The 10,947-nt window shown below is 24.3% G+C and overlaps 1 protein-coding gene across 1 annotated transcript; it reads left to right on the top strand.

The window, feature by feature from the left end:
* The first annotated feature begins 3,311 nt into the window (after positions 1–3,311).
* LOC123272102 (vacuolar protein sorting-associated protein 72 homolog) lies at positions 3,312–7,500 on the top strand. Its single transcript, XM_044738749.1, has 6 exons — positions 3,312–3,614; positions 3,671–3,891; positions 4,923–5,105; positions 5,192–5,414; positions 5,489–5,686; positions 7,132–7,500. Exons 1-6 carry the CDS (start codon positions 3,481–3,483, stop codon positions 7,361–7,363), a joined length of 1,191 nt encoding a protein of 396 aa, XP_044594684.1. The 5' UTR covers positions 3,312–3,480; the 3' UTR covers positions 7,364–7,500.
* Positions 7,501–10,947: the final 3,447 nt, after the last annotated feature.

Here is a 10,947-nt window from a genome sequence, read left to right as displayed (position 1 = left end):
TTATGGCAAAAAAAAAGTAGAAAAAAAAATCGACATGTAGAAATTTTTAAAAATAAAAAATGCAATTTTTTTAAAATAATTTTTTGGAAAAAATCTATTTAAAAAAATTAAAAAATAGTTAAGTCTGCTAACTTTAATGTCATGGCAATTTTTTTAAAAATAAATTGTAATAATAAAAATAATTTAAAAAAATTTCACTAATATTTGTTAATTTTCACGTCAAATTTTTATGACCCTAAAGTTAGCACATAGCCGACAAAAATGATTTTTAGTTACAGATATCTCGAGTAGGAATGGAGTTACGGCAAATGGACGCATATGAAATTATTTGGCGCGAAAAAATCTAAATGTACAAAATTTTAAAATTTTGAAAAATTTTTCAAAAATTTTTTATGACCAAAAATAATTTTTGGAAAGCTCTCAAAAAGTTCTGAATCATCCGAATTTCTCAAAAACTCGTTATTTTCAATTATTTATATGTACATTTTTTCGAATTGCGTTTTTTGCGCTGGAAGCTTTGGTTCAAAATAACTCCTTAAAAAATAATTTTATTCTTAAATAAAAAATTGTACATACAGTTTTTCTAAAAATACACATGTACATTTTTTGATTTTTCTGAAATTTGAATATTTTCAAAGATATCCGCATCCAAAAATTTTTTTAAATTTTTGGATACGGATATGAATTTGAAAAAAAATGTTTTTTTAATTAAAAAAAAAAGTACTTGTTAATTTTTTTAAGATATACATGTACATTTTTTGGATTTTTTCCAATTTAAATATTTTCGAAAATATCGGTATCCAAAAATTTTTTTTAATTTTTGGATACGGATATGAATTTAAAAAAAAATTTTTTCAGGAAAAAACAAAAAAGTACTTGTGTATTTATCAAAGAACTGTATGTACATTATTTTTCTTAGTAGTTTTTCCATTTTTTTCAAAAATATTTAAAATTTTTGATTTTTTTAAAATTTTTGTCTAGAATAAAAATTAAAAAAAAAATTTTTTTCGTTTAAATGAAATATGTACCTACTTATTTCTTAAAAATCTTCATGTACGTTTCCTAAAAACACCAATAATGCCTAATATCTATTGTTAATTATAAATAACATTAGTTTTTAAATTCTTAATTTAAAGAATCCACAGAGTGTACCATAGAACTACTTGTTATTGCATATACACTTCTCACAAAAATGAAGGATCAAGAAAAATATCTAAATTTTGGGGGGAATTTTAACAGGCTGTAATTTATCGAAAAATGGTCGTACGGTAAATAAAAAAAAGGAAATTGTAGCTCTAAGTGTTTAGTTTTTAGGTCTAAGTTCAAAAATTTTTGTTTTTCATTTTTTTTCGAGTAATGTTTAGAAAACCACTGAGAAAAAAATTTTCGAAATGTTTTTGGTTTTTTTTCTTTTAGTTTACGGGCTCGGAAAAAATTTTTTTAAATGGATATCAAACCTCTTCATGGATCAGACAACTTGTTTGTTTAGCTTCAATTTGCTTTTTTTTAAAGACGTCAATACAAGCATTTCTCGCTGAGATATCGCTGTTAGAATGGAAAATGATCATTTTGTCTTTGATTATCGATATTTCAGCAACCAATAATCGTACAGAAAATACAAAAATGCAGTGACTCATTTTCTCACCGATTTTCATTGACTTCAAATTTATTTTCATTTTAATAAAAAGTGTGACCTTTTCGAAGCAAAAATTTTGGTCACTTAATTTTTGTGAGAAGTGTATATGCAATAAAAAGTAGTTCTATGGTACACTCTGTGGATTCTTTAAATTAAGAATTTAAAACTAATGTTATTTATAATTAACAATAGATATTAGGCATTATTGGTGGTTTTAGGAAACGTACATGAAGATTTTTAAGAAATAAGTAGGAACATATTTCATTTAAACGAAAAAAATTTTTTTTTTAATTTTTATTCTAGACAAAAATTAAAAAAAAATAAAAAATTTTAAATATTTTTGAAAAAAATGGAAAAACTACTAAGAAAAATAATGTACATACAGTTCTTTGATAAATACACAAGTACTTTTTTTTTTAATTAAAAAAACATTTTTTTTCAAATTCATAAATTAAAAAAAATTTTTGGATGCGGATATCTTTGAAAATATTCAAATTTCAGAAAAATCAAAAAATGTACATGTGTACTTTTAGGAAAACTGTATGTACAATTTTTTATTTGAGAATAAAATTATTTTTTAAGGAGTTATTTAGAACCAAAGCTCCCAGCACAAAAAACGCAATTCGAAAAAATGTACATATAGATAATTGATAATAAATGAAAATAACGAGTTTTTGAGAAATTTGGATGATTCAGAACTTTTTGAGAGCTTTCCAAAAATTATTTTTGGTCATAAAAAATTTTTGAAAAATTTTTCAAAATTTTAAAATTTTGTACATATAGATTTTTTCGCGCCAAATAATTTCATATGCATCCATTTGCCATAACTCCATTCCTACTCGAGATATCCGTAACTAAAAATCATTTTTGTCGGCTATGTGCTAACTTCAGGGTCATAAATTTTTTAATTAAATTTTTTTAATACAATTTTATTGATATTAATTATTATAAAAAAAATTTAATATAACTTCTATGTCTAACCATATAGCTTCTATGTCTAACCATAGGATAAATAAACATGAAACTGAAGTTAGCTGTCAGTTGTCAATTTAAAAAATTTTTATAATAAAAAAATGCTTCTAAAAATTTTCACTTGTAATTTTCATTAATTTTTATATGTTAAATTTTTTAATTAAATTTTTCTTTATAATAATTTAATTGCCATAAAATTCTAAAAAAATTTTTAATGTCTGTCAACTTCAGTGTCATAAATAAACTCCAGATAGAAATGGCGGTCAACTACTTTGCCTAGTTTTGTATGAACTGAAGTTAGCTGACAGCTGTCAATTTTTTGAAAAATAAATTGTAACAATAAAAATACTTTTAAAAATTTTCAATAATAACTTTTTTTAATTTTCACATGTCAAATTTTTTTTTTTTGATAATAATTTTATCGCTATATTTATAAAAAAATTTCTAATATCAACTTTAGTGTTATTAGTTTTGTATCTCTATTTTCATTGGGCAGTTTCTATTTATTCAGCCAATCAAATTCTTCCATTGTTATTGCAGAGTCATCTTGTGAATTTTTTTGTAAATTTCCATCTACTGTTATTATTATTTTTATATTTACTGATTACTGAAACAGCTATATAAGCATATACATATTAATAATAACAAGTTTTTTATTGTTATTTTTGACAATGCTTTGTGTTGTAAATTTTTTGTTTAAAAATTTATAATAAAACTAACAAGTGATTTAATTTAAAAACTTAATTGAAACAAAAGAAATTCTTGAAGTTTTACAAGTGCACAAAGATAACCTTAATTTATATTTTGTATTTTGACAGTGAGAAAAATTATTTATTTTATTTAATTGATAAATAAATATATAAATAAAAACAATGGCATCGTCAAGAGAAAGACGTGCCAATGCTGGCAATAAAATGGCAAAATTGTTAAATGAAGAGGAAGAAGATGATTTTTATAAAACAACTTACGGTGGATTTGAGGAAGTCGAGCAGGATAATGATTATATGTAAATATTTATATTAGTTATTTTTAGAATATTTGTTAATTATTATTTATCTTCAGGGAAGAAGATGAGGGTGAAGATGAAGTTGATTCAGATTTTAGTATTGATGAAAATGACGAGCCGGTGTCTGATCCTGAGCAAGAAGGACCTAAAAAAAAGCGTAGACTTGTAACAAAGGCTTACAAAGAACCGAAGCCGGTGACTACGCAGCCAAAAGCTGTTACCAAAGAAAAAAAACCACGAATTATTAAACGTAGAAAATTTTCTAATGACAGTACAGGTATGTTTTTATTTTATTACTATGGTAAAGGCACCTATTATTGACACCCTATTTAATTTTATTATTTCATTATTAAAATCTGTTAATAATCACAATTGTTGATATTTCATTACAATTTTACATATTTTTAAAATTAAAAAATAGTAAAATTTAATTCCAAGGTATAAACTATTTACCGAAAAAAATTTCATTTTTTTTAGTAGGCCAAAACTGCTCATACGTTTGCAAATTCTAAATAATATCGTTAAGAAAGAACTTATTTTCAAATCCAGATTTTTCAATGTTTTCTTTTTATGTAATTGCATTGTTTTAAATTATTTTAGATTATTTATAGTCTAAATAACCATACAATCATTTATTTATATTTTATTGAGTTAAAATTGATTTTAAAATAGCGAATGTTAATGATGGGGATACAAAAATTAACTTGCATCAATTAACAACATAGGCCATGATGTAAGGTAACTCCACCCCCTCAACATATATCCCAACGTATTAATGTTTACATACTTTCATGTGATTTTATAAGAATCAAAGTATTTGAGACTAGAAAAAATTGCTAAAAAAAACCTGGTAAAAAATATAGAAAAGCTAGGTCTTAAACGGATTTTAAAATAATAAAAATTATTAATAGTTTTGCATTAGTTAGTAAAAATGATTATTGTTAATATAAATTTGACTGTAATAAAAGACCTGTCAATAATAGGGTCAATGACATGTCAATAATCGGCTCTTTGAATTTTTTGCGCTGTCAATAATATATACATTCGAACTGTTGGTTTTAAGTTGATACAATAATTATTAAATTTATTGCTATCGAAGTGAATTAATTAAATTATATAAGTAAAAACAATGATTAAGGTGTTCAATAAAATAAAGTTGACAATATTGATTTGAAACACTATAAAAAAATTCAAATATTCATGATCACTCTTATTGTGTCAATAATGGGGGCTTTTACTTTAAACTAATCAAATTATAAAGCTTGGCTTTTATTTATATATAGCTGATGATTTGTGATGATATTTTAGGAAGAAAATCTATAAGAAGATCAACAGCTGCCAAGTCTGCTGCAACACAAAAGAGACTTAAAGAAAGAAATGAAGATCAGAGGCGAAAAGTTAAAAAAGTAAGGCATGATGTTTGGAAACCTACGCAAGAAGAATTGTTGGAAGAAGCTTTGGAGACTGAAGAAATAAATCTTAAATCACTTGGTACCTATTGCCTTCTTTATATTTAAATTTACGTTTTAATTTACAACCTTTTGTTTTTTTTTTTTTTTTTTTTTTTTTTTATTTAGAAAAGTATCAAAAACTTGAAAGTGAGAAAAAGAATACGAGAACTGTAAGAAAAACTCAGTCGCAACCTATGATAAGGTATCAGTCATTATCGATGCCAATAATGGTCTTATCAGACTCACGTGATAAAGAAAGTGAAAAAATAAATATCGATGGGGATGATGAAGTGAAACCAGCTGATGATTTTAATACAAACACAGTGTCAGATACACCTGTATCAATTCAGTACGTTTTGTAAATTGTTAAATTGTTATTTTACTGTCAATTGTTATTTATATATTTATTTTTTTTTTGTGCAGAGAAACTACAAAAGACAAAGGAGAAAATGATCCTAAGAAATCTGATGAAAAAAAATCTAGTAAAAAAGAAATTGCTCAAAGTAAAGGTTACTATGAAAGAACGTTCATTACTTTTGAATCAGAAAGACAATTTCTTAAAGCATTCAGAAAAACTCCTGCACCTAGACGAACTTTAAGATCACTTTGTGCCATCACGAGGTATTTTTTATTTATTTTTATATATTTAAGCTCTTTAATAATTCATTTTGTTTGAAAAAAATGAACATTACTGTAAGAAGAAATTAATTTGTTGAAAATTTTAAAGTTGTATTTTTTAGTTGAAGAAATAAACATTTTTCTCACAGTAATTTTCTGGTTGAAAAAAAATTACTTGATTTAAAAAGAAATAATTTTAAAGAAAGAAGATTTAAGAAGAAAAATTTTTGTTTCTTCAGCTAAAAAATTAAAATTTTTGAAAATTTCAATTATTTTTTATGAAATTTGAATGTACACTGAGACAAAATCAGAAATTAATTTGTTAAAAATTTTATTCTTTAACTGAAAAAAGAAAAATTTTTTCAGTAACTTTCGTGTTGAAAAAAAAATAATACAATTTGTGAGTTTTCCTCCAAAATTTTTTTTTTCCTAATCTAGAAAACTTTTGTTGGTAAATATTTACAAGTGGAGTCAATGATTTTAATTTTCATTTTTTTGAACGAAATTTCTAATTGATTTTATTAATATAGATTTTCTTTAGAAATACATAAAAAAAATAAACAATTAAAAAAAAAAAAATTGATTATCACAATTTTACAAACTTTCAAAAAAATTTATAAATTTTTTAGAAAATTGTGATGTTCAACTTTTTTTTTTTTTAATTGTTCGTTTTTTTTATGTACACATAAAAAAAAAAAATGTATTAAAAACATCAACAAAAGATAAAATAGAAATTTGATCAAAAAACATTAGAACCAAAATTTTTTCCAACCCTGATAGCCATCTCATACTATAACTTTCAGATAACTTAGTGCTGAGAATCATAGATAACTTGACGAAAAGTCGGTTGGCAATAAGTATTAATCTACAACTTATCGCCAAGTTATGGTCAAGTTTACTTCAACGAATTGTAGTGAAACACTTGTCGTCAAGTTACCGAAATTTGCTATTCAAGTTTACTATAAGCTTATAGATAACTTATTTTTAAAATTCGGCACTACCTTATTGTCAACTTGCATATAAGGATGGGCATTTGTGGACTTGACGTTAACTAAACGATAACTTGTCGCTAAATTACCTGCAATCATTTAACTACAAGAATTTATAGTATGAGGTGGCTATCAGGGAACTTTCAAAGATGATTTTTTAATTGAAATATTAATTTTTTGATATTTTCCATATCACCACCAAAAATCTGCCATAAGAACAAAAAAGTTAAAAAAAAATTATGATGATCCATAAATTCATCTATTTTTTATGGTTTGGTTCCACTTGTAAATAATTACTTTTTTTTTCAACCAAAAAGTTATTATGATAAGAAAAATTATTATTTCTTCAGCCAAGAAATAAATTTGATTAAAATTTTCAAAAAATAAATTTCTTATTAAATTGCTAATTTTTTTCAAAAAAAAATTTCTCTTACTAATGCTTTTATTCTTATGTTCAAGACTTCCGGCAAAATATCGTGATCCAGTAACAAATTTACCATATCGTAACATCCAAACATTTCGCCTACTCCGGGAAGCTTACTACCAACAATTGGAAACAAAGGTAGACACAAGTGACACTACTAATAATGCTGATTTAATTAGATGGTTAGAATGGAGACAAAAGAATCAGCATGCTGTCCAAAAAAGCACTGTACGGCTTGAGTCAGCGTCAATATATTCGACACCGTAGCGCGAAACCACGTCAGACTTAGCTTTGTTTAATTATGAAAATAAAATCAATGTCAATCCAACGTCATGCTACTTATTATTACTTACTAAATAAGTAATTAATTATTGATAATAATAGAAATATAAAACTGAGCAACTTTTTTTTACTGAAGGTCAATAAAAAAATTTTTAAATATTTTTGTGCAATTATTTAATTTTTTTTATCGCTGTTTAGTCGCTTATTTCTGTAGAAAAAAAAAAAAATTAATTTCAAATATCCAGTCTGTTGTTACACTTCCAGCATGAATCTATATTATTAAGAAAATAAGCAAAATTTTGTGGCCAGTATATTTATATGACAAAATAAGTTTTTGTGGTTAAATTTGGTATTGTTGGAAAAGTCTTGACCTAGAGTTGTGCCTTTTCATGGTTTCATATCATTCTCACCAATAATCAATTCATGATGATAAGTATTTAGGCTGCATTCGAAAATGCTCTATCTCTAGATACATAATTAAGAAATGACCTTGTATCTTGTGAACTATTGACATTTTTAAAGATATAAGCTCATCCCTATTACACTCATCAAGACCTTTCATTCAAGTACCCACATCATTTTTTCATATATTTATATATGTTATATATATCGATATGTATATATGCAAAATATATCAAAATGCATGTGGGTACTCAAATGAAGGCTTTTGATGAGTGTAACATCAAGATGAGCTTACTTCTTTAAAAATATCAATAATTAAGAAATGACCTTGTATCTTGTCAACTATTAACATTTTTAAAGATATAAGCTGACCTCTACATTACAGTCATCGAGACTTTTAATTTGAGTACCCACATCAATTTTTTATATATTTATATATATTATATACATGTATATATGTATATATGAAAAATATATAGAAATGCATGTGGGTACTCAAATGAAAGCTTTCGATGAATGTAACATCAAGATGAGCTTATATCTTTAAAAACGTCAATAGTCAAGCAAGTACAGTACAATTTCACAAATATCTAGTGAACTATTGAATTTTTTAATAATATAAGCTCATCCTGAAGTTACACTCATCGAGACCTTTCATTTGAGTACCTACATCAATTTTTGATATATTTATATATATTATATATATGTATATATGGAAAATATATAGAAATGCATGTGGGTATTCAAATGAAAGCTCTTGATGAGTGTAACATTGGGATGAGCTTATATCTTTAAAAACTTCAATATTTAAGATAGTACAGTGCAATTTAACCAAAGTCATTATTTAATAAAGTAAAATTTTATTTATTTATAGTTCACAAGTCACGACAGTCACATAGTGACTGCAAGGTTGCTAGTACGTATGAAAAAGACTTGAAAATTATTGTTGGTTTTTACTTTGTCGTACTTTTGATAATTAAAATGAAAATTTATTTTTCCTTAATTTACTTTCACATGTTTAGAGGATTAAAATAAAAAAAAAAAAGGATATATTTAGTTTTTAAAATTTTTTTTTTCTTAGCTCGTAAGCTGTATTGTACCTTTTCCAACTATTGAAATAATAACATTGATTAAAAATATGGTTAGAGAATTATACATAATGTGGTGTTTTCTTTTTCTTTAATATTACGCTTTTGTATTTACCCTAAAGCATTCATAAAAATTACTAGATTTTTTTTTTAATCTCGCGGAGTGATCAAAAGCATAGACATTTAAATTTACAACTTACTGTTCATTAAATGTGATTTTATTTACTACGAAATTATTTTATTAGCTACGATGTACCAAATAAATTTCTAGACACCGTTGAGATGATTGTAATTATAAATATGCAATGAAAACAATTAATATATAAGATAATCAAAATAATATCTTCTTCATTGCTTAACGGACATTAAAGTTAATTAATATTATTATTATTATTATGTTATTATTATTATTATTATTATTATTATCATTAATATTATTACAATTATTTTTCCATTCTCAAGTTTTCGCACAGCTTCAAAAAAAGCTTCTTACAATTAAAAAAAAAAATAATAAAATAAAATTTAAAAGCCACAGGTAGCATGGTGTCTAAATTTTTGTTGTAACTACATAAGAACGCGACGGACAGTGAGCAAGGATCCAACTTTTTTTTTTTCATAATTTTGCTGATATTTTAGATTTTTAAAATTTTACACTAATTTCTGATTGATTTGATTTTAGAACATTAAGATTTTTTTTTTCATCATTGAACGGATTTCTTAGACATTCTAAGGGCCCGCATTGACATACAAGTACTTACACATATTTTCATGATAAATATATTTATAATTATTATTAAAAATTCGTTAATATAAGTCGCGTCACTATGCGGAGAATAATAACTGTATAATGTATTACAAAGAAGCGGTAATACAACATTTAATTATTATTATAACATATATTTTTTTTTATGTATTATGTGGTGTGTTTATTATGTATAATAATGTTGTATGGTGTGTATTACGTGTCTTCTATGTATGTGAGTCTGTATATTATGAATAGAGCCAAGATTTTTGCCAAAATTATTAAAATTTTAGATTTCACAGCGAAAATATTGGTCCTATAAAAATTTTTCAAACAAAAGTTCAAAATTTAGTTTTCTAAAAAAAATTTCTTATAATTTTTTTATACGACTAATATTTTCACCGCAATTAAAATTAAGACTCAATAAATGATTCAAATTTTTGCTAATTACAAAAATCTTAATTTTGAAATTACGGCGAAAATATTGGTTACTCGGAAAGAACAAGATAACACTGGATATCATCCCAGATTATACTCAGTGATATTTGTGGTGAAAAAGAATTTCAGATAGTAGTTAAAACAATTTAAAATACACAATAGATATGATAATGCTAAGTGCGCAAGCGTTTGAAAAAAATAGCGGAGATATCACTGATTATAATCCGAGATTATACTGAGTATAATCCAAACTATACAGGATACTATCTCGCATTATATCAGGTGTAATCTTACGCAGTATAATCAGAGATATTACTGGGTGAAATAGATTACAATGAGTATAATTCAGATATAACTCAGTATAATCTGGATTATATTAGCTACTATCTGAAATTTTTTTTCACCACAGATATCACTGAGTATAATCTGGGATGATATTTTATTCTTTCCGTGTATAAAAAAATTTTTTCAACAAAAGTTAAAAATTTAATTTTCTAAAAAAAAATGTCTCATGATTTTTTTATGCGAGTCATATTTTTGCCGCAATTCAAAATTAGACTAATAATAAATGATTTAAATTTTTGCTAATTATAAAAATCTTAATTTTGAAATTACGGTTTTTTTTATTGGTCTTAAGAAAAAATAAGAGACATTATTTTTATAAAATTAAATTATGAAATTTTATTTGAAAAATTTTTTTATACGAGCAATATTTTCGCTTTAATATTAAAAATTTGATATTAATTATTATTTTAAAATTAAGGCAAAAATCCTGGGCACAATTATGAATATATATTTATATTTATATATATGATTGAAGTGAGTTAATTGATAGCTTAAAAAATCACATCATCATATATATGTATATAGATATAAATATAAATATGTACAATCGTGGT

Source organism: Cotesia glomerata, linkage group LG9 (genome assembly GCF_020080835.1).
Source record: "Cotesia glomerata isolate CgM1 linkage group LG9, MPM_Cglom_v2.3, whole genome shotgun sequence".
Taxonomy (NCBI): domain Eukaryota; kingdom Metazoa; phylum Arthropoda; class Insecta; order Hymenoptera; family Braconidae; genus Cotesia; species Cotesia glomerata.
Note: the sequence above shows the minus strand (reverse complement) of the source record. Positions and strands in the feature narration are given on the sequence as shown.